Source organism: Hyla sarda, chromosome 3 (assembly GCF_029499605.1).
Source record: "Hyla sarda isolate aHylSar1 chromosome 3, aHylSar1.hap1, whole genome shotgun sequence".
NCBI lineage: Eukaryota > Metazoa > Chordata > Amphibia > Anura > Hylidae > Hyla > Hyla sarda.
Genome location: NC_079191.1, coordinates 358,098,527 through 358,123,644, shown reverse-complemented (window position 1 = coordinate 358,123,644; position 25,118 = coordinate 358,098,527). Strand labels below are relative to the sequence as shown.

Sequence of the window (25,118 nt, the reverse complement as noted above, 5' to 3'; positions counted from 1 at the left end):
AAAAGATTATAGGCACAGATAAACAAATATTGAATACAGGCAGTGGTGATTCAGTGTAAGGATAGGGTTAACTATGAACTAGACACAGTTAGCCAGGCACTGAGTGAAGGCAGTGGTGGTTCAGTGTACCTACCTGTTCTTGCGGCGTCCGTGTGTCCAGGCTGTCCGCTTGTCAGAGGGACCGTCTGGCTGAGCCTGTTTAAGACGCCGCAGGACCGGAAGTGTGTCACGGGAGGCCGTGCTGGAAGTGGTGCGTTCCAGCGTGGGACGCATGCAGGCAATCACGTAGGAGCGGAGCCACAAAGGATAGGAGGCTTCCTTTGGAGTAGGGTAAAACAGTACTCTGAGATCTGTTGGGCATGATCACCTGCAGCCAATGATGAACAAGCGAGGCATGTCATCACGAATCATATGAGTCGGGTATATGTATTGACCACCGCCGAACCCACGAGACTGACTCACCGAACCCCTGGGGTTCGATCGAACCCAGGTTAAGAACCACTGGATTAGAATATCGTGCAAAAGTCCATTAATGCAACTTCATTGTATTTCATTAATGCAACTTAGAAGGAAAGGAAGCATGAAGCACGTCCTGGTAGTCGAATATGTTGACCCTGGAAGTAATGAAGCACAGTGGACCAACACCAGCAGATGACATGGCTCCCCAAATCATAGTAATTGGGGGGACTTTGGGGTTTTCATGAGCTGTAAGCCATAATAATCACAATTATGACAAATCACGGCTTGAACTATCTTGCTTTGCATGTAATGAGTCGCTCTCATAGATTAGTTTCACCTTTTAAGTTGAATTACTGAAATAAATGAACTTTGCACTATATTCTAATTTTTCGAGTTTCACCTGTAGTAGAAGTAAAAGCATGTATGTGGGTTTATTTATACTTACATTCCAAAACAATGTATAGTAATTTAGTTAGGTCTTAGTTCCAATCTTTGCTATCACAGCCTGTCATCTCTCAAGAAAACTTTCTGAGTTCATATAGCGGTTGTCAGGATTTATGTACATTTAAGAGCTGTAGTGACATTCTTACTTCATAGTGCATTTATGTGCTAGCTGGACAAGGCCTGAACATGGGATAGCTCCCTTGACCCCAACACATTGTCCCCAGCCATTCAGTTTGAATTTACATAGGATGTGTCCAGGGTCACAAGCACTGTGTTTAGTCCTGTTCTTCTTTCTCATCACTACACAGGACTGATCCCTGGGCTTTACTATTTGATGGTGTAAAGGCAAGTGTCTACTACACTGGTATAAGTAATATATATGAACAGAGAACCATAATTGTCCATAGAATCCATAATTGTAAGCGCTGCGGAATCTGTAGGCGCTATATAAATAAATAAAACCATCTCGTACCTGAAGCGTAGGCTGATCACATAGCTGTTTACAGCACAATGATCGGTCCCCCGATGCTGAGTTATGCGGCTTTGTAGGCCCCTCTGACTAATTCAGTGAATCTGTCAGATGGGCTGGACTTTATTTTCATAATGTCAGTTAAGTTCTGTGCAGAGACTGTACAGGGGAGAGCATATTAAATGAAGAGATGTGGCCTTGTGGACAAGAGAATCTGCTCTATGTGCAAGACCACACCTCTTTATTAAATATGCACACCCCTGTAAGTCACTACACTGAATTCTGCTAAACTCAGCCCATATGACAATAAAGTCCCGCCAATCTGACTTACTGAAGAGTCAGAAGGGACTACAAAGCTGCATAACTCGGCAACAGGGGGCCGATCGTCATGCTGTAAACAGGTAAGTGATCAGCCCCTCTCTTTCAGATTGACCACAGGTCCTGTTTAAATTCCCGTATTTTAGAAAGTGTACGATTCACTGTTTTTTTTTTTGTTTTGTTATTTTTAAATAAAGTTTGTAAATTAAAAAAGAAAATGCACGTTGAAAAGTTAAGCTACTGTAAATGTCAGTTGTATCTTTCCAGCTGGACACTGCTGATGGCAGGGGTTATAGAACATGTCTCAGTCAACTTCTACTGGACATAAAACTGCCCCATACAGAGAAAAAGAAGGGCTTTATATATGTGAAGAATTTCTAACAATATTTGACTTTACTTTTCAACAGCAGTCAACTGTTACTGTGATCAATACTTTATATAAAAGTATAGGTAGAGTCCATAATTGCCAGTGTAGCAATGGATTCTACCCTTTACTATCTTATATGTGAAAGGCAACTTAAACTGCAGCTTTATTGTGTGGTTTGTATCCGCTCACCTCCTGATTGATCACAAAATCACCTGTACCACAAACCCGCCCATGGCTTCTCTACACAGGCGTATGAAGAAAAATGTCAGGCACTCAAGGTATGTGATTAAAATCAGTACTTGATTGATTATTGATGTCTTGACACAGAAGTTACATACAGAGAGGCATGGCTGACACGTTTTGCACCAGCCAGTGCTTAATCGTAGACTAATGCACATTACAAAACACACTACTAAAATACTTTGTGCAAGGTCACATGATCTGTTACATCATCAGTTTAAAACTACAGGAAGATGGAAGACCCGGAGAGAAATCTCCTCTTGACATCAAGTATGTGACTATTCACACCTGCGTTGACAAGGATAACCAAAACCGCATATAGGAATTTTTTGGAAGGTTGGCTAAAACAAATAGAGCAATAGTGTTACCATAGTGGATCATATGGCATTATAATAAGAACATGGCATAAGCTGATTTATTTGCTTAAACATATTTATCATATTTAACTTCTGTGTCAAGGCTTCAATAAAGCAAGTACGGATTTTAATCGCATACCTTGAGAGCCGGACATTTTTCTTCATACGTAAAGTGCAGCTTTGGTTTAAAGGGAATGTGTCACCATTTAATTTTTTTAAATAAATTGTTCTATCAAGATAAAGCATTTCATTTATGTATTTAGTTTTAGGACAATGTAGTTTTAATGGTATTTATTAATAAATTGTGTACTGGGGGCTGCCATTACTGTAGCCTCTGTGTGGCGTCATTTCACAACATCTACACAGTTGCTTTATGGCAGGCACAGGGCATAAGAAGGTTAAGACTGAGAGTGTCTCATAGAAAAGCATAGACAGCTTACTACACATGTGCAAAACACAGGCTTAGTGAAATGAAAGGGGGAGCCAGCACCATTTTCTTGAAGTCCCTGAGGTGCAAGACACATCTATTAGTCTGTTCTTTACCACTCTTCAGACGCCAACAAAATGGTGACAGTTGAATTGAAAGAACTACAAAACCCCCTCTCCTTTTGCACACAGACAGAAGAGGAAGATAGACGGGTGAGGTCAAATTTGCAGCAGTCAGACAAGGTGCTTGCTTTCACCAGATTGTTAGCACCCTCTGCTTGTCAATAGTGGGAGATATGACAAGTTATTTAATTTTTCATATTTTGTGACAAAATGTTTTTAAAATATTTTCAAAAATATTCAATATATCAAAAAAGTATTTAGTCTCTAAAAAAAAATCACATTTGGTAACACATTCCCTTAAAAAAAAAAAAAAAAGTAAATAGTATTGCACAGATTTAGACACTGGTACACAAGTAAGCTGACCCCCCTAATGGTTGAAAAAAGCAGCTGCAGCATCAAACATGGCAAAAGCTTCAGAAAGTTGTAGAGTTTAATAAATCGAGTAACGTAAACATTGTTGGGTCAAGTAAGTTATAATAAGATTTATTTATCCTATTTCTTCATACAGTTTTTAAAGGCTATGGACCTTTAAGGATCTTTCCATTCATGGTCTGTTAGTCTTCCGAGCATAGCAGAGTTGAGCAATATTCAGAAGTCCCATTGAGAATGAATAGAGCAGTGGCTGAGCATGCCTGCTGCTTCTTCATTTACTCAGAGCACAATTGAAGTCCATTCTTGTGATCAGTAGGGGTCCCTGCAGTCAGCCCCCTACTGATCAGTTAGTTATCCATATAGAGGATGACTTGTAAGATTGGGATGTCTTCTTTCAGTAGTTTTTCAAATAGTGTTCATTAAACATTTCCTACCACTTTCCTGCATTGGAGTCTGTGTAAGTCTGGCTATTTAGAAGAGAAGCAAAATCCATCAGAAGCTCTCTGCTCTTTCCCTCCCTTCACAGTGTTAGGGTATGTTCACACTGAGGAAAATGAAATGAAGCGGAATTGGAGCTTATTTGGAGTGGAAATTCATATTCTCTGGGAAACTTCAATACTCTGGGAAGCAGATATACTGAAGTCCCATTAAAATAAATAGAGGTTTGATTTAAGGTGGAATTAACATGGCATTTATTGTGGATTCCACTACATATTCAGCACAGGTTCCACCTGAAATTCCCTGAAAGATAGAGTGGACAGTAGGGAAGAGCATACGTGGAGGGCAGCTCACACTCGCTGTAGAAAGGGAGGATAGCACACAAAAGGCAGATTGTAGAAGAGGATTGCATGGGTTGTGTAGAGTTGTAGAGGTTGTATACATCTCATCCAGCCTGTATTACTGGGAGGAAACCCATAAATCTGAACCTAGTAGTAGGCTGCAAACTGCATATTGGGGGGGTTGAAAATGAATGACTAAAGATTGCAGACTCATACATAGTGTAACATTTTTTACTTTATTTTCTTGTTTCATCTATAAATATTATTGTGGCTTGTGACCAGTAGTACTTTCGTAGAGTTTAATTATATAAGTTGTAATGCACTGGGAGTTATGCAGACCATACAGGGTTTGGGACAGAAGTACATTGTATATTAAATTGTTCCCCTCCATTTCCGTTGTATGCAGATTTAATGGCATGCTTGTCATATATATGGAATGGGCCATCTTTGCTGTCTGCTCATAGTAAATGGAATTGATCGGCCCACATACATGTCCATCATTAGGAGTATATACACCTCTATCCCTCCTTCAGTTTAATTAATAATCATGCTTCTAGACATCTTGCTTTTCTAATCTCCTATTTGGCACAGTCCATAAATATCTCTGATCAAAACTGCAGTAGTGAAGAAAAGAAATTAAATTCGCTTAAATAAATCGTACAGAGAATCAGCCATGCGTCACTGTCCAACACTGCTGGCCTCCGTCCTTGTGCCTTTCTCGAGCTTTGTTCAGAGATAAGAGCTGTGTGCATACACTTGTATTGGCCGCCAGTAGCAGCAGGCAGAAGGCTTTGGAGATAAGCAAGCTGGCAGAAGTAAAGGGAACCGATGCTATTTACATAATCGTACCCTGCTTCCTGGAGAGGCGTCAAGAAACATTGGGATGGCCTCTATTTATCTTTGTTGAACTGGAATACTAAGCAACATTGGGAAAAGCGCCTAAGTTAAGGCTTTTCATTAGCACTCATTCTCTTTATTCCCTCCTCTTTATTTGATAGAAGTGGGACAGGTGCAAACTATTTTTTGTTCGTTTTTTTGTTTTGTTTTTGAACTTTCAGCCAAATTTTATACAGCCCAAATTAATAAAATTAGCTGCTATGAGGGGCAAGATGAACGCAGCTTGATATCCCCCCCCCATTGTTTAAATAAAATAGAAAATTTTCAAGTAAAGAAAGCTTTATATTTTACATAGATATCTCTGCAACCATCCTCAAACACAAGTAAATTATCATTGATAGTAGTTACAAACTCTAAATAGCAGATAAAGGGATATAGAGAACTTTTTGTTGTTTGGTTGAAGAAAACATTTTTAACAGTAAGCCTTTTGTCATCTAGGCTTTATGAAAGATTAGGAAAACTTCTTTCATACTTAAACAGTGCCACCCTCATCCTCAGTGTGTGTGTGGAATTGCAGCTCAGTTTCATTGAAGCGAATGAAGCCAAGTTCTAACTTCTCTTTACACAGCTGTTTTGATGCATATTTGATGCAAATAAAAAAAAAAGTCAAAATGTTAACAATTTTGTGCAAAAAAAAAAAGTCATTAAGGACCAAGGACGTACCGGTACGTCCTGAGTCCGCTCCCGTTCTATAACGTGGGGCCACGGCGTGGCCCGCGTCATAGCGTGTCGGACCCGGGTTCTAGCAACGGCCGAGACCCGGGGCTAATAGTACGCGGCACTGATCGCTGTGCCGTGCGCTATTAACTTTTTAGACGTGGTGTTCAAAGTTGATCGCCGCGTCTAAAGTGAAACTAAACTATCCCCTGCTAGCTCAGCGGGCTGTTCGAGATCGCTGCGGTGAAATTGCGGCATCCCGAAAAGCTGTAGGACAGCAGGTCCCTTACCTTGCCTCCTGTTGTCAGATCGCCGAATGACTGCTCAGTGCCTGAGATCCAGGCATGAGCAGTCAAATGGCAGAATCATTGATCAATGGTTTCCTATGAGAAACCATTGATCAATGTAAAAGATCAGTATGTGCAGTGTTATAACCCCCTATGGGAGCTATAACATTGCAAAAAAAATGTGAAAAAAAGTGAATAAAGATCATTTAACCCCTTCCCTAATAAAAGTTTGAATCACCCCCCTTTTCCCATTTAAAAAAAAAAAAAAAAGTGTAAATAAAAATAAGCATATGTGGTATTGCTACGTGCGGAAATGTTCGATTTATAAAAAATATATTGTTAATTAAACTGCACGGTCAATGGCGTAGGCGCAAATAAATTCCAAAGTCCAAAATTGTGTATTTTTGGTCACTTTTTATATCATGAAAAAATGAATAAAAAGCGATCAATGCAAAAATTGTACCGCTTAAAACTTCAGATCACGGCGCAAAAAATGAGCCCTCATACCGCCCCTTACGCGGAAAAATAAAAAAGTTATAGGGGTCAGAAGATGACAATTTTAAACGTATAAATTTTCCTGCTTGTAGTTATGATTTTTTCCAGAAGTACGACTAAATCAAACCTATATAAGTAGGGTATCATTTTAATCGTATGGACCTACGGAATAAAGAGAAGGTGTCATTTTTACCGAAAAATGTACTGCGTAGAAACGGAAGCCCCCAAAATTTACAAAATTGTGTTTTTTTCTTCAATTTTGTCGCACAATGATTTTTTTTTTTTCCGTTTTGTCGTAGATTTTTGGGTAAAATGACTGATGTCCATTACAAAGCAGAATTAGTGGCACAAAAAATAAGCCATCGTATGGATTTTTAGGTGCGAAATTTAAAGAGTTATCATTTTTTAATGGAAACGAGGAAAAAAATGAAAGTGCAAAAACTTCAAAACCCCTGGTCCTTAAGAGGTTAAATGGGTACTCTGAAGGAAAAAAAAATGTTTTCAAATCAACTGGTTCCAGAAATTTATACAAAGTTGCAAATTTCTTATATTTAAAAATAGGAGGAAACAGCTGGTTCTGGGATAACCAGGTTGCCTCAGTATTCCGGCAGAAAAATCCGATTTCGGCTACAGGCGCACACCCAAGAGTAGTGAACAATAGCAGACTTTATTAAGTTATTCAACTTGCAGTGCACATGGGACAACATGTTTCAAAGGTTCATCCTTCTTCTTCAGGTCCTTTACCTAACATGCTACATCATCATGTGTATATACAAGAGTAAAAATTCTAAAATTGGCGAGAGTGTGGATCACAGGGTCAGGGGAGGGGCTAAATCCCGCCCCCTGGTCCTGGGTATAGGATCTAGTACAGTAGAGATTGTGCACTGTGTGAGGATAACAATGTGAAATTCTGCCGTGTGAACATTGCCTAATTGTGTAGCTTTATGGTGGTTGTGTGATATCTCAAGAGTTCCCTTGAAGACTGACGCAGCCTTTCCTGCAGGAGTTGCACGCTAAGGCTATGTTCACACGACAGAATATTCGCATGGAGAATCTCCATGTGGACATTCCACAAACTGCGAGGTGCCGGCATAATATGCTGGCACTAGGACCGCACAGGAATGCGGAATCCTCCATGGAAAATTCTGCCCACATCACGTCACCTCCTCAAACCTTTCATGACCTTACACTGGGCATGGTGTGTTTCCGCTCAACAACTACCCCTTACATATTGCCGCTCAATGAATTCCTGCTCCTGCCAAACACCTGGTAGTGGTTTTTTCTATGGAGAACAAAAGAATTGGGCATTGAAAGTCAACATGCTTGACTACTCTTTCTCCCCTGACATCATTTTGGGGAGAGTTAGGAAGGCCCCATACACAGAAGATAGTTGGCCAGTTTTGGCTAGCTTTCGCCAGCTTTTCTCTATTGTACATTTTATTTAATTTAACTGTGGCCAAAATATATGAAAGTTTTATGTTTGTTTTTTTTTCCAATCACTGAGGGGAATATTTTTTGTCTGTGAACAACTATACAGCTACTCACACAGTACTCTACAGAAGACGTTACACCACTAATTCAGCAAATTGCTACTAGAGGTTTGCAAGCTGTTTGTGGTGTTAAGTATTTGCTCTTTCTAGGCTGAGTGTTGGTGCTTATGCACAATGCACATGATCATTATGTGGAGGGAAGTAGATGGAACCTCCAAAGGGTTAATTACATGGGGACTGCCGACCGCTGAGAGGACTGATCTAATCACTGCTGCCTCCATGTACATCTGTTCACTATGAGGTCATTCTGCATGCTAATGAAATGCAAAATACTCTTTATATTAATGGACGGATACAGTTCTACTCTACCTGTTACTCCAGACACAGATATTATATTGGTTCATCATCTTCAAGCACTGCAACCAGCTTTGTTCAGGATTATACAAACCTTACATTTATTTATATATATATATATATATATATATATATATATATATATATATATATAATTTTTTTTTTTTTTAAATATAATAAAGCCATCATCCAGGTTTACATATGTAAATTTATGGCTGATGCAAAGGTCACTTGTGAAAACCTAAACGCTCCTATAGTTCACACAATAATTTTTGATACTATAAACTCTTAAACTCATAGCCCAAGGCATCTCGCCCCCCAGTCAAATGCTTCCTCTAATTGACTCAATTAGGTAAATTCTTGTCACTTTTCAGTCCACGTTAGATAGAACACATCCTTGGCTCTATTATGGGACATTAGCATAATTATATGTACGGATAAACATGTTTGTTGGGTCATATAGTTGACAATTTGCATTGCTATGCCGGTTGGCTATTTTTCATTTGCTATGTCAAGGGGCTTAGTAAGTGGTGAAGCCATAATGAATATGTTGTTCTATATTCATTTTATTCAATTATATAGCTGAATTATGATCTCATTAGATACCGAAGTCAGTCAGGCAAACTACAATTATTTTATAATTGTATAAAACCAGAATTCACTACGCCAATGTATTGGATGGGGAAGACAAGGAGAACATTCCCAAAACATTCCACCTCCACCATATATGTGGTGTCCACTGATTTAATTACATGTTTATTAAGTTGGGCTCATGGGATATGTTTAATTGTTCTACAGATTACAAGTGCAAGGTCGCATGGATACATGGGAATCCAGGGGCTGCTGACAGCGGGTTCAGCTGACAATCTAAGCTGTACTATGTTCATGAAAAATGTATGGCAACCATATAATGGAATTTCCCTGCGGTGTTCCACATTGAAATTCCACAGCAGCAGAGTTCCATTAATACCAACTAATGGGACTCTGCTGCTGATTCCTGATTCTGGAGACCATAGAGAGAAAAGACATGCCTACTCTTTTTGTGCAGTCTGCACTGAAATGCATTGCAGTCTATGAGACAGCGCATTTCCAAGCGGTCCTAGCTCTGACATTTTCTGTAAGGATGTTCTCCCATGTGAACGTAGCCTTAAAGTGTATAGGGGCCGCCCAAATTTCCCCAGATAGATGATGTCAGGAGAAGGGTTGGGCCTGTTGAGTTTCAACTGCTCAATCCTTTTATTAAAGAGAGAAGCCGCCAAAGGGGTCTGGCAGCAGCTTGCCTCTCTTCTCTCCATTAAAAATATGTGAGTGTTTGACACTGCCAAACATTTATGTGTATGGGAAGGTTAGGGGGGAGCTGCCAGGTGAATGAATTTTCATCTGACAGCTATTGAAGGTGCATAACCACCTGTAGACTATAATAAATAGACAAAAAAGAAAAGGGGCCGGTGCGCACCTCATGCAGGTAAAAGAGGGAGTACAATGGAGATCAAGGATAGAAGACAAAAGGGCCAGCAGGATGGACCCTTACCTTAGGGTGTTATGCTAAGGGCATAACACCTAGTGTCGCTTGTAGAGTGAATGGATCGTGGCATCCTGGTTCCTCTGGAATTTCTGCCTGAAGAAGAGCCCGGTACGGGCTAGAAACGCTTTGTAATTTTGCATTGCACCATTTTTATCAATAAAAGAACTTTTATCCCACATCAAGAGGTCTGCGCTCCTTTCCGAGGTTCCACCATTGGATCATCATTCCGATCCAACCCTCCTCTTCCACCAGTAGACTATGGAGAAGGGCTGCAGGCTTGTTACCCAACGTGAGCAGTGTTAAGACTAATGCCTAATACACTACTTATCTGTATGGACTGGAGAACATACCCTCTACCCTAACCTCTTGGTGAAGACTTGGAAAGGAGAAACATGCAAGGTCTTCAAAAAATAATATTTATCTGCAAGCTGACCATAAAGTCCAGAAAAATGACAAGAAAAAAAATATCATCTTCTATACAATATGCTGTAACTTCAGATGTAGTTAGAGAAGACAGTAGATGGCAAATAAATTGCTGAGGAGAATGAGTAATTTGGTTATAGTATATATTTTAGTAGTATTTTAAAAATTCCACACAAAAAACCTCCTGATTTCAGAGAAGTGAGTAGACTACAGTCCCCCTTTATTCTAGTCTACACGAACCCAATGTAAATCCCCAGCACTGAAGAAGGCATATCCTGCAGACGTCTGATCCAATAAACTATATCTGTCATTGAAGACTTTCGTATGTATCGATGACAATTATTTCTTTGTTATTTAGCTCTAAAATAGAACAGTCTTTTTCAAGTCCCTATAGCTGAGTAATTGATCTGCCACATGTATGACTATCCACGGCTTAACCGTTTAGAGAACAGCAGTTGTGCATCTAGAGTGCTGTCCTGGGCGGAGAGGAGCCCTGCTTAACAGCTGTCATAGCTTGAGGGTGGGCTGGCGTCTGGAGCTGGGGGCAGGAGGGAGGATGCTGGAGATTAATTATATATCATCATTCTTTCACTTCCAGCATGTCCATGCATTTATTGTATAGCCAGAGTTGCTTGGTTCTTTATAGGATGTGTCCAGTTTTATCACCCAGAAATGGATGTTTGCAAAATTAGATTTTTTTCATTTTTTTGATATTTATGTGTATGTATGTATGTGTGTGTGTGTGTGTGTGTGTGTGTATGTGTGTATATATATATATATATATATATATATATATATATATATAATGTATTAACACACACATATACTCAACTTTTACAAATAGATTTGTTAGTGATGACAATAAGTTAGTGTATTTTCTGATGCACTTTCTCCAAAATCAAATAAGACTTGAATGTGTCCTAGTAAAACAATTCATCTGCTCATCTCTCCAGCCGTCAGCAATATGACTTCTGTTACCCCCAGTCCCAGTGGATCTCTTGTTCAGTGTCAGTTCCCCTTCGCTCTATTGTTACTCCTTCCAGCCCCCCTCCCTCTTGCCCTCATTCATTTCTGACCTATTGTGTCCTTTTCCCTTCTAGATATCTTCTCCCCTTCTGTGCCTACATCTGTTCTCCCCCTCCTCACCTTTTCTCTTTGTCCACCCCAAACATTCCCTTCTCCAAACCTTTCAGGCTGCTTCTTTTTTCTCATCCATCAAAGGACATTCTGGCCCTCCTACAACAGGACACTTTTTGTCTTCAGAAAACTCTGCTCCCTGCTCTCTGAATAGTGTACTATCGGTATGCTGAACCCCAGCCATGCTTTGCTCTGTGACATAATGTTTTGTTCACTCATTCCTTGCAGTTTTGGAGCCAGATTTGCTACTAATATATATCGTAAAATAGACCCTCAAGCACTTTATGGACTGTATTTTCCAATTGCTCTACAAATACTGTATGTCCCGAATAGCTGCTTTCCACTAAATTGTACATCAAGGATTGCTTAGTAAAATTTCTATTATTGCATCTGATTATTATTATTATTATTATTATTTTTTTAAGAAATAATGGACTATGTAAAGTTATTAATATAGTTTATTGCACTTCTGCTAATGTTGTCTTACTAATGCTGACACTACTATAAGGCTATGTCTCCATCACTACATTGTCATTGCCATTCTCACACCACCGAACATTCAACATGTGTTTGTTTGTTTGTTTTTTCATTTCATGGTAGCCTTTTGGTTTGGTGTTTAAAAATATGTATAATTTTTGTAATCACTTGGTTGTCTGCTTTTAGGAAATATATAGTATTTAGGGGGGAACTCTCTTTTCGGTGTGTGCAATTCCTGTGTTTTATAAGTTGGTGCACATATATATATATATATATATATATATATATATAAACTGGTACACACACACACAACTGGTAACACCCAATTGTCTATTTAGTCATATATTTCTAGTAAGAATAATAAAAAAGAAAAAAAATGGCAGAACTATAAGAAAAGGTGTTTTTTAATTGTTATTTCATGGGGAGTAATAAGTCTGGAGAGGCGACGGCTCCTCTTTAAAGGAGAACTATTATGCAGGACAACTTATAAGTGTCTGTTCGTGGGGGTCCGACCGCTGGGACCTTCAGTGATCTCCTGCACGGGACCCTGCCTCTCCCTGGGATCAGAGCGTGATGACCCCCATACAAAGCGAGAGACGGAAATACCTGAACACTGTATCTCGGCTTTGCCATAAAAATACATGGAGGGGGAGTGTTGGCCACAGCTTTGTGCGAGGGTCGACACACCCCTTTCCTTGGGAGAGCGGGAGGGACCATGCAGGAGATTGCGGGGGTACCAGCGGTCGGACCCCCTCAATCTTATCCTTGTCTGGCATGATAGTTTTACTTTAAAGGGGTACTCCGCTGCTGGACATTTTATCCCCCTATCCAAAGTATAGGGGATAAGATGTCTGATCGTGGGGGTTCTGTTGCTGGGGCTCCCGCAGTACCCGGCGTTCTAATCAAATGCGGGGTAGTGATCATGACGTCGCGGCCACGCTCCCTTGGGACGTCACGCCACACCCCCTCCATTCATGTCTATAGGAGGGGGCGTGTCTTTGACACGACCCCTCCCATAGACATGAATGGAGGGGGCGTGGCCGCGACTTCACGATCATTTCCTCAGTCTCCGAGCGTTCTGAACAAAATGTTCAGAACACTTGAGCCCCGGAGTACCCCTTTAAGAATCAGAATAGTAAATGTCATCACACAGTCAGTAGCTTTAGACTTTCTGCCATTTGCATTAATCATATCCTGGCATCGATGCTAGATAAGAATGGCTTTCCCTTACTGTAAGTTTTCTATTGGTAGGTCTACTTTACTGTATATATGCAGTTGATATTTTGTATATTTGAATTATCATAGTGTATTACATCATGTAAGATGTATAGCGGAGAGATCAGTGGCTGCTCTTGCAGCATAGAATGCAGTGGTATCAGAGCAAGTTGTAGAATTTCTAACTATGGGATACGCTGGAGTATTATCACTGTTTTCTTCTCTGCTCACGAGTGTGTGACAAGTAGAAATATGAAATAAACATCCCCAGCAGAATGTGAGTAGTACAGAACATTGGTCATCCCTGTGGGTTTGCTTGTAATTATGAAGGATTATGGTATTGCGTTCTCGGATGTAAACTAATCCTTTTGACTTGAAAGGAGTGATCTTTTTTTTCCTGTGCTATAATGCTTAATGAAAAAGAATAACAGCCAGAAGCCATCTCCTGTAAATAACAAGGCACCCCTCCGCCCCCACCTCTCCAGTTTCATCCATTTTTCTTGGTATCTAAATTTGTGTGTTCTATCTTATGAAATGCAGCATGCCACCACCTAATAAGAAGCAATGTTCTGAAAATTGTCATTGCAATTATTAAGCTATGAGTTGTACAACCAGTATAAAATAATATAATGGCAACAGGTAAGTGTGACCTGGATGGGACAAAATGATGGACCCCACATGGGTAATGTCTCCAAAAATGGCTTTCAGTAAAGCTTTGTGCAAACTGCATTGGAGCCCTACATTACCCCTCTCATTAGTCTGTTGGTTACATCTAGAGTTGAGCGAACTTACAGTAAATTGGCTCGTAGCGAACCTTGCAGCTCGGCTGTTGATTACTTTAGTCTACATAAATTAGTTCAGCTTTCCAAGGGCTCCAGTTGCCTGGGAAAGGTGGATACAGACCTAGGAGACCTAAGACTGTCATCCCGGACTTTTCCAGGCAACCAAAGCCCTTGGAAAGCTGAACTAATTTACGCAGCCTAAAGTAATCAACAGCCGAGCTGCAAGGTTCGCTAAGAGCCAATTTAATGTAAGTTCGCTCAACTCTAGTTACATCCATAAGTCTCCATTTACCTGACACTGTCCTTTGGCCTCCATTGTGATGTTTACATCAGCAGACTGTGATTCTCTATACAGAGGGCCACTGCCTATACAGTATATGTCTGGGTTTTAGATTTCTTGAAATGTTACTGATAAAAGGTGCAGATGCAGTGTGCACAGACCCGTAGGTGCACACTTATTTTATTTACATTTTTAACTGTGTTTTTTACAGAGAAACCATTGGTCCTTGCCAACATTAAGCCTTTCATAAGCTTTGCAAAATAGGCAGCATTTAGGGCAGCAGCTAGCTTCCTTGCTTTGTCAACCTAAGAAAGTGCCTGACGTAAGTCTCTTCAACCAAGTAGCTGCTGGTGTTGTTAAATCTCATGTACTGGCACAAGTGGCATGGTGCCCATACCCTCTTTAGAAGTGACATAGTTATAACTACTGAATTGCTACTAACACTATGCCTATGATGCAGTATACCCTGACCTTAGTGATTCAGTCCAGTAGGCTGTGTACTTAACTAATCAGATCTGCCCACACTATCCTACAATGTATTTGCTTAATTCCCAAACCAACATATAAGGCTTATGGCTCATGCTCAGATGCACCTCATGTGTTGTACTTACTCCTTGTTGTTGTTTTTTTTTTTTTCTCTCTATTCTTTTCTTTCTTTTAGATTAGAAAATGTCTTAACGTTATGAATAAGGTAAGACTTGTCCAAATAGGAGGCTGCACCGGTAACCCTGGCTTGTTTCACTGTGGCTTTTCTCTTTTAGTAATCTGCTCTTATTATTTGGCTTGTAAAGGGGGTGCTAAAGACAAAAAAAAATCCCTTTCAATCAAAAGAAAACAAATTCCCAGAGAAGCTTCTCTGAAACAAGTGTTATTGGGAATGAACACCTGACTGTAGTGGCACTGACAATAACTCTGCACCATTAGTAATTCCCCCTGCCCCTGCATGTCTGAGCTTCAACGGAAAGGCACATTCTTTTTCCTTTTCTCCTGCTTCTGTTTGCTTGGGGCGGAATCTGACACCAGCACCTGCCATACTGGAACACGTCTTTGTTGCTTTGCACTTTTGTTTGAATTGCTGCAGGGGCGCCAATGGGAGTTAAAATCCATTTACTTTTTCTTTTGCCTCTCTCTCTTTTTCGTTGCCTCTGTAAGCTTAAGAACCATAGAATAGGATCTGGAGATACACAGATAAGAATCGGCACGTGCTGTGCTACTATAGCCCTTTGAGTTAGCTAAACTTAATAAGTACCTTTCTTTTTTTTTTTTTTTTCTCCTTTTTTCTTTCCTGGGGGAGGGCAGATTGGGCTTCTGAATGGAACAGCTGGGAGAGGAAAGGCAGACAAAAGAAGAGGAATCATTGAGTGCTATGAACCTAGAGATTGGAGGGAATAGTGTACAGAGCAGGGAGCAGGCTGGCCACACGCCAGGTGTGACCTTTGCAGGCTTGTTGGCTCTGCTTGTTTGTCTGGGCAATTTACAATTCAGCAGTAGGACTGAAAGATAGTGACAGCATACTTGTTGTATATAATGAAGGACGCAGAGGAAGCCTGGGCTAAGGCATAATGATCAGAACTAAAGCTGTAACCTCAAGGGAAAGGGGGTGGACGCTAAATTATTCCTTGGAATGCTAAGAAACAAAAGTGCATGCTAAATCTCCCCTCTTATGAGGAGTGATGCATAAAATTGTGTTCCCCACTGGAAATTATAAGGGTGTTACTTTTGTTTCAGAAAGACTTTTGTGGAGAAATAAAGAAAAAGGCTGGAGAGGGGGGTGACTGTATTAGTCACTGAATGCCAACGTAGCTTTTTAATAATACTATATACTATGTATTCTCATAATAAAGACAGTACAGTCAATAACTTCTCTCCATGCGAATATTTCATACATACGCCATAATCACTATTATTATTAGTCATGTCAATGTCTGCTATAAAACTAGGCAGCAAAATTAGCAGACAACATCACTATATATATATATATATATATATATATATATATATATATATAATATGAGAAAAGAGAATGAGTATCCTCCTTATGGAGATGGTGCCACTCCTGTCGTACGGAGATTCAAAGTAGGCAGTTAGCACTCCGCGGGCTGGGAAAAGTAATATGCAAAGCAGCTCACCACCTTCACAGATAGCATTCCCTGAATGCTATCTGTGAAGGTGGTGAGCTGCTTTGCATATTTATATATATATATATATATATATATATGTCTGTGTGTGTGTGTAGATATAGATATATATATATATATATATATATATGTGTGTGTGTGTCTCTATCTATATATATATATATATATATATATATATATATATAAATATAAGATAGGATAGGAGCAGCACATCCAAAAAAGATATAGCAGAGAGGTGGGTGCACGCATGTATAGGATCCTGGCAAGTGGTGGATACCAACAGAATAGCGTAGAGATAAATGCAGCACACATGTTGGCAAAAATGTCCCCCAAAAATTGGAATTGATTTCATGGTGCAAAAATCAGTACAACGTTTCAGTGACCTCACGCCAATGGCGTGAGGTCACTGAAACGTTGTACTGATTTTTGCACAATGAAATAAACTTCAATTTTTTGGGGACGTTTTTGCCAACTGGTGTGCCGCATTTATCTCTACTATATATATATATATATATATATATATATATAGTTAGAGTGATAGATAGATTGAGATAGAGAGAGATAGATAGGAGAGAGATAGATATAGAGAGAGATAGATAGAGATGAGATAGAGATATATATAGATAGATATGAGATAGATAATATATATATATATATTTTTTTTATTATTATTATTTTTTTTTTTATATATATATATATATATATATATATATTCTAAAAAATGTCTGCAAAACCAGCAACGTTTGGCTTGATGTGCCATGTCAATGGGAAAAGAAGGGATGATCTTATAGGAAGGCTCTTTATAACTTTGGTTACATCAGGTTTTATAGTATAGCATGTGATCTACATAAAAGTTTATTAGCCTATGGGAAGTAAAAATAAAACAACAAATCAAAAAATTATCATATCTAAGGATGTCACAACCACCTGCTTTTGGGGAATATGCACTTGAATATTTGTACTTTTATTCCTACTTGCCCTTTTGTTATCTTTATTATTTTGATTTTCTGTTTTCAAGGTTGGTAATCTTTGCTTTTATAAATCCATTCTAATATTATGTATATTATATATTTGTTTATGTTAAATGTTATTGAACAGATAATTAGATTAAAAAAATGTTTGTTTATTTTTTTCATTTTACTTTAAATAGTTTTGAGAGATTTATCTTTTTTCACCGCTGATTAATATTTCTTTTAGTGCCTTCTTGCAGTGACTGTTAGCGCGCCCTGTCTGGAATAAAGCGGGTTAATTGGTTTACAGCTTGGTGTGGAAACAGACCTTCAAAGTTTCATTACAAGAAAAAGGCCAAGTAATTAGAGTTCGTGCCAGGCAGCTTGCAAGTGGAATTACAATATTTGTATGAAAGGCTTTATCTTCTGTGGTTATTACTTGCTCGTGGTGCAGCTGCTGTCTCTCTATCAATCACGATGCTTCACAAGAAGCTTCAAGGTTGATTGCATAGTTAAGGATTTGCCAGAAGAAAGTTCTGACTGATGGAATGTGCAAAGTTTTCGGGCTAATGGAATGTTGTGAGTGCTTGTACGCACCTAGGTGTGGCCTGCCTTTACACAATCCGGCCTGTTTGGACTGCACTGTGCGTTATGTGCTCAGGAGCAGCATTGAATATCTAGCATGGATACTGCTTCAGCTTGCCCAGTTGGCTGAATTTGTATTAATTTGACCATCTGCCATTCTGTTTAGCTGCAGGAACATATGATACAAAAAGCCACTCCCTCCCCCTATCTCCGTGCCCCGAGGGAACACAAAAAAAAGGATAAAGAATTTTCATTCCTAACCCCAGACTAACAAGCATCTGCATTTTTTCACAGAGCAGTTTTCTTTAACTATGGATGAATCTGATGTTTTCTCTTTTTGCTTTGGTTTATATATATTTTTTAGTTCTTGTATAATTATTATTATTATTTTTTTTTACTTAAACAGAGAAGACATTAGTCGTGCTGCTATCCAGTAAAATACATACAACCTTTTTGTTTTTCTAGACTTCCTAGCATGAGAAGTGTCACAATATTAAACATATGCAGATCTCAGTTTTTTTCTCTTTTATTTTAATGGCGTATCATCCAGTTGTATATAAATAAAATAAATAATATTCTGTCACCAGAGCAAATTATAATTAGGGGACATTTAAAGGGGTTTTCTTGGCTTTACACAAAATTCACACGTCACCACAGAGACCAGTGATTGGCTGAAGTGTCCTGTACTCGGTGTATGGGGATGTCATCGGGGGAAATTCCAGAGCAGCAGCAGCACTAGGTGGGGGAGGCAGGCTTTTCTTTTCTTGTCCTGGAATTCCATGCCCCTTGATGATTTTCTCGATGAGTTGTCCCTAAGCCACCTCTCTGTTGTCTTGGCTGTGTGCTTATGGTCATTGTCTTGTTGGAAGGTGAACCTTCAGCCCAATCTTAGGTCTAGAGCACTCTGGATCAGGCTTTCATTAAGAATATCTCTGTACTTGGCTCCATTTAGCTTTCCCTTAACCCTGACCAGTCTTCCTTCCCAGCCAATGAACACCCACCCACAGCATGATGATACCACCACCATGCTTCAATGTAGGGATGGTATTAGGCAGGTGGTGAGCAGTGCTGGGGTTTCTCCAAAGGAGATGATTACAGTTGAGTTTAAAAGGTTTAATTTTGTTTTCATAAGATCAGAAAATCATGTTTCTCACAGCCTGAGAGTCCTTCAGTGCTTTTTATGCAAACTCTGTGTGGGCTTTATGTCTTTTACAAAGGGGAGGTTTTCTTTCATCCCACTCTGCCATAAAGCTCTGATTGGTGGAGGCTTCAGAGATGGTTGACCTTCTGGAAGTTTCTCCCATCTACACACACGATATTTGGAGCTTAGCCAGAGTGACCGTTGGGTTCTAGGTCACCTCTCTTACCAAGGCCCTTCTCTCATGATTACTTAGTTTGGTGAAGAAGCTAGTCCTTGTTCCAAACCTCAAAAATCATGTGCCTCCACACAATCCTGTCTCTGAGCTCTACAGGCAGTTCTCTCCACCTCATGGCTTGGTTTTTGCTCTATGTATTGTCATCTATGAGACCTTATATAGTCAGAGCTGTGTCTGTTTAAATCCTGTCCAATCAGCTGAAATGTACCACAAATGACTCCAGTCAAGGTGTACAAACATCTCAGAGATGATCAAGAGAAATGGGAGGAGCCAGAGCTACATTTCATAGCAAAGGGTCTGAACAACATTCCAACAGCATAGGGATCTCCTTGGATAGCTAAGCTCAGAGGATTCACAGAAAACCGAAGGCTTATGATTTATATCTCAAATAATAGAAGATCCCCAGAATAATTTGTACCCCAGAAACCACCCTAACAGCATATAGCATATGCCTGATGATCATGCCAGACCTTCATCCATGTTTGTCTCTTTTTGGACAAAATGTTTTCTGTCCTTTGACCAACAAATATTCAATGTACAGTATATACTTAGGAAAGGCCATTAATATCATAGATAGATAATTAAGGGTCTGTCCACACTGTTGAAACTCTGCTGATCTTCATCTTGTCCGCTCTAAATTTAATCCACTGCTGTTTGTGGAGATGTGTGGGTTCTTTCAGTCCCATGCAGAATTGGAGCTAAATTGGTGCAGAATTGCAGCGGAAATCCTGCTGCAGAAATTCAGCGCTAAATTCTGGTTCTGGACAGGAAAAAAAAGTTTTTACCCCTTGTGGATGATTTGCTTACCAGACCAGACAGTACCAGCAAGAGAAGCGGGTGCAAACAGAGAGACAAGAGATGGGAGGAAAGAGGTTGTACACCAAAATGACCCTAGATGTTAATACCCTGATCTGAGGTGCCTTTAAATTTTTTTTTTATTGCTTTATTCATATATGCTTGTATTATATATGTTACTTTGCTTTTGCATGCCAATTTAGCATTATCCAATTATTTTTCTTAGCAATGGAATTTGCGCAAAAGCATATGGAGCAAGAAGGACACCAAAAAATGGCTGCTGAGTAATAAAAACAAATGGGTGGCAGGGGTGTGGAAATTTAATTAAAAAAAAACTGCTTGTCCACGGGACTCAAATGGAGCAAAATCTACTTGTCCCTCATGACGATCCACTTGTCCGGACCAATTTTTGTTTTTACACTCTTCGTTTTTCCTCCTCGCCCTATAATAGCCATAACTACCTACTATAATGATACCTTTTACTTTTTCAATAACAATATAATTGGTGAAGTGAAATTGAAACAGTAAAAGATAATTTAGCAAATTTGGTGGTTTTCTTTTCTATGTCATTTTCCTTGTGGTCAGATAACATGTTGTTATACTTTAGGCCGGCCGAATTACAATAATACCAGATTTGTATAGTTTCCGTCATGTTTTACTAATTTTAAAAACATTCTGAACTTTTTTTTTAAAATGTAATTGCCATTTTTTGACCCCAGGCTGTATGAGGGCTCATTTTTTGCACCATTATCTGTTTTTGTATCGGCACCATTTTGGTATTGATCTGACTTTTAATCGCTTTTTAACTTTTTTTCTGTGATTATTATAAAAATTACAATTCTGTGGTTTATTTTTTTGTACATTTACATCATTTACCGTATGGGTTACATAATGTTATATTTTAATAATTTGTACAATTACGCACGCAGCGATACTAAATGTTATGTTTGCATGTTTTGATATAGGAAAAGGGGGTGATTTGAACTTTTAATATGGAAGGGGTAAATGTGTGTCTTTTAAACCTTCAATAAAACTTTTTTTTTTTTTAACACTTTATTAGGAGGAATCATTAGATTCCCTATACAGATTAATAGAGTTCTATTGAACTCCATTGATCTGTGTGCTCTGCGATCCATAGATAGAGCCTAGTCCAGCCAGGCTCTATCAATGACAGAGCCACGGACACGAGGGAAGCAGAGGAATGCCCTCCGGCTACCTCTATAGTGGATCGCCCCCCTCAATCGCGCTGCGGGGAGGGGGGCGGGATCTATCCACCCCACTAGCCCACCAGGGAGCATTCACATGTCCCTTTAGCTGGCAAAAGCTAAAGCTGACAGCGGCAAATTACATGGTCAATAGCCAGCCACACCGATCGCCGCGAATGTCCGTTCCGCCAGCAAAATTCCCCTGCTGAAATTCATCAGTGTGCAGAGAGCAGCAGAATCCAATTGAAAACAATGGGGCTTTGCTGCAAGCACATTTCTACAGCTAAATTCGCTGGCTGAAATTTAGCTGAGTAGACCGGGCCTTAAAGGGATACTCTGCCCCTAGACTTCTTATCCCCTATCCAGAGGATAGGAGATAAGATGTCTTATCGCGGGGGTCCCGCCGCTGGGGACCCCCGCAATCTCAGCTGCGGCACCCCAGACATCCGGTGCACGGAGTGAACTTCAGCCAGGCCCCTCCCATAGACTTGCATTGAGGGGGCTTGGCTTTGATGGCGCGGCCTTGACATCACGAGCCTCCGGTGCTGCACCCAGCGCTCTAAACGAACAGCAGGTCAGACATCTTATCCCCTATCCTTTGGCGGAATATCCCTTTAAAGGAATTTTTCCTTAAAAAAAAAAAATGCTGCTTCTGTTATTTTTGAAAAACAGCACCACTTCTGTTCAAGTTCATTCTCCAAAAGTTGGCAACAGGTTATTTAAAGCAGTGATTCTCAACCTTTTTTGCCTGAGTACCCCTTGACAGCCCATTCCCAAAAAATTGTACCCCCATATTAGAGACATATTGTAATGATTATAGTATAATTTACTTTCCTCCGTAACAGGCCCCCTGTTCCTCTCTCTGTCTCTCCAGTCCCCCGATTTACAGGTGATGCCTTCTCTAACCGGAGTTAACATTTCTTTTCTTAACTATCTGGCCTAGACCGCCATTAAGATTTTCCCAAACAAGACTTCTCCACAGAACCAGCCAAACAAACATTTTAGGCTTCTTTCTGCAGTACAATACCCACTTATTTACAAACTCCCCATGTTTATTGTCACACACACAGTAATAGTACCCGCTTTGCATCCCCATAAAGTTGTTAGGCCCCCCTCTATACCCCCAAATATACCTGTAGGCCCCCAAATGCCCCCACATGTAGTTGTAAGCCACCATGCTGCCCCGCTTTGGTGCTCCTCTGGTCTGGGGACCTATTGATATGGCTCATAGCAGTAGGTCCCTGGTCGGCAGGGGCAGTGGAACAACAAAGCTGATGGTAGTTGCTGCCCACAGCAGCCCAGTGTATGCGCTTCCCTTTTGCTGCCCTCCTGCTCCACTCCTCAGCCTACCATTTCTTTCAGAGTGGTCCAGACCAGTAACCAGTGGCTATCATTACTGATATTTTTTCAAGTACCCCCTGGAGAACTGCTAAGTACCCCTGGGGGTACTTGTACACCAGGTTGAGAACCACTGATTTAAAGTGTACCTGTCTTTTAACATGTCCTAGAGACGTGTCAAGAGATTTGATCGGCAGGGGTCTCAGTGTTCAGACCTCCGTCTATCAAGACTGGGCCGGGAAAAGTCTGTGCTCTCTTCTCCCTGCCTCCCCTCTCTGCCTCTCTCATGTGACACTCTCATAGACTTACGTGATCAAGAAAAACTTGTCATGTAACACGAAGCCGGGAGAGAACATTCTGAGCACAAATTTCTCCTGGCGCGTTCTTCCGATTGACAGATGTCTAAGCACAGACCACTGCCAGTTCAAACTAGGACATGTCAAAGTTTTGCCCAATAACAGTGCCCATTTAAAGGGGTTAAACCATGGTTCACAGTTATCCTTTATTCAGTGGTCAGAAGTCCTCAAGATAATAAATGCAGCATTAGCCATGCATCTATCCTGCTGCTTCTTTCATTCATTGGGACAAGTGTTCTGTTCTTGGGATTGGTGGGTGTCCCAGCAGTCAGACCCCCACTGATCAGCTAGTTATCCACAATCCTGTGGACTTTGGAATAACCCCAGTGAATTGGGTGTCCATTTCTGGCCTCTTGTACATCCTTGACCAACAAGTTTGCATTCAGTTCTCTGCACCCTAGAGAGGAACGTTGAGAATGGTCATTGGGGTGGTTTTGAGTTGGGGACTAGGTCTTTATCATTACAAGACTGCTTCTACCACTGTTTTCTGTGGAGTGTAGAAGTTTTATTATTCTCTTACTACGGCAGAAAATGTGCAATTCCTAGTAAAGATATAGGTGGATTATTCAGAATTGTTATAAAAAATGTAGATTTTCATTGATGTCTTGAGAATGTTCTACCACAATAGCCATCAGTAGAAGCAGTGACAGCAGTATAGATAGTGGTGCCTTCAGGACATTATTCCTAGAAATCATTTGATTATCCAAATGCAAGTTGAGTTTTAGATGCAAAGACGTATTCTTTGGCATAATGGAATAATTGCACCAGCTAAATCCCTACACAATGATCTTCTGACCTCCCTTAGTGGTGAACAGAATGAAGGCAGTTTGGTGAATAGGGACTGTATAAATACTTTGCTGTTTAGGGCATATCATTCTTAGGTCTCACACTGTGAATGTGGGTGGCAGGTAATGACCTTACATTTTCTATATTGGTTGGAATTTGTGTAACATTTTATTGGTCTATGTATTGTTAGATTATGAAAAACCAGCATAAACCTGAACTCCACACACTGTGAAAGTATCATGTATTGAGAGTGTTTTAATGTAATAAATAGAATAGTGTTTTCCATTAGGAAGAATAATGAACCCATTAGCCACAGACTTTTATCAGAGATTGACAACATGAATACTGCATGCTCGCAAAAAAAATGTTTTTCTGATTTAGAAAGCCCATTTTCTGATATTCTGATAAGGAGTTAAGAGGGGAGTAACCTATTCAGGACCCACATTTATGAGCTTGACCTTAGATCTCTCAATCTGGAGGACCTATCACATCTATGCATTACATGGATATCCTATTTACATGTGTCTTAGGTATGAGGAAAGATTAAAGGATTTACCGTTTAGTCTTGAAAAGAGAAGTTCATGGTGGGATAAAATCAACCTATTAAAGTATATAAAGGACTCATACAAAAAATATGGGGGTAAAACTGTTCTAGGTAAAACCCCCTCAAAAGAAAAGGGGCTCTCCCTCTGTCTGGAGAGAAAAAGGTTTAGTGCTGAGGGGCAACAAGCCTTCTTTACCTTAAGAACATTAAATTCGTGGAACAGTCTATCTCAGGAACTGGTCACAGCAGGAACAGTTGAGGCTTTCACAACTTTCTTACATTCCTAGAACCAAATAACATTAATGCATATAAGGAAATATAAAATCACATACCCCTCATTCACCCACACCCCTTCACCTCCTTGGTTGAACTCAACCCCTTCTCGCCCCAGAATGTATGCATACGTCCCAGTTGCTTACATGTTAACTCAACTGGTATGTATGCATACGTCCTAGTGATCTCCTGATCCGTGCGATGCACTGCAGGAGATAGCTGATGGGACCTGGCTGTCAATCACAGCCGGGGTCTTGCCGCAGCTGCCGAGACCTGCATAGTGCAGGGTCTCTGTAGCATTAACCCCATTTATTCTGTGATCAGTCCGGATCAAGGCATCTATGGGATTGATAGGGGAAGGGGGCTCTCCTTGTTAACCAACGACTATCCCGCAATACGA

General features: G+C 40.1%; 1 protein-coding gene across 4 annotated transcripts in view; it reads left to right on the top strand.

Moving 5' to 3' along the window:
- The window catches only part of RALGAPA2 (Ral GTPase activating protein catalytic subunit alpha 2), a 312,968-nt gene that overhangs the window by 270,327 nt on the left and 17,523 nt on the right, over positions 1–25,118 (top strand). Inside the window, exon 40 of one of the 4 annotated variants that reach the window (XM_056567644.1) lies at positions 15,034–15,063. The exons of the other annotated variants lie outside the window; for them this stretch is intronic. Within the exon in view, the coding sequence (XP_056423619.1) occupies positions 15,034–15,038 (5 nt within the window). The 3' untranslated portion in view covers positions 15,039–15,063. The remainder of the gene's footprint in view (positions 1–15,033; positions 15,064–25,118) is intronic. 4 annotated transcript variants of the gene reach the window in all.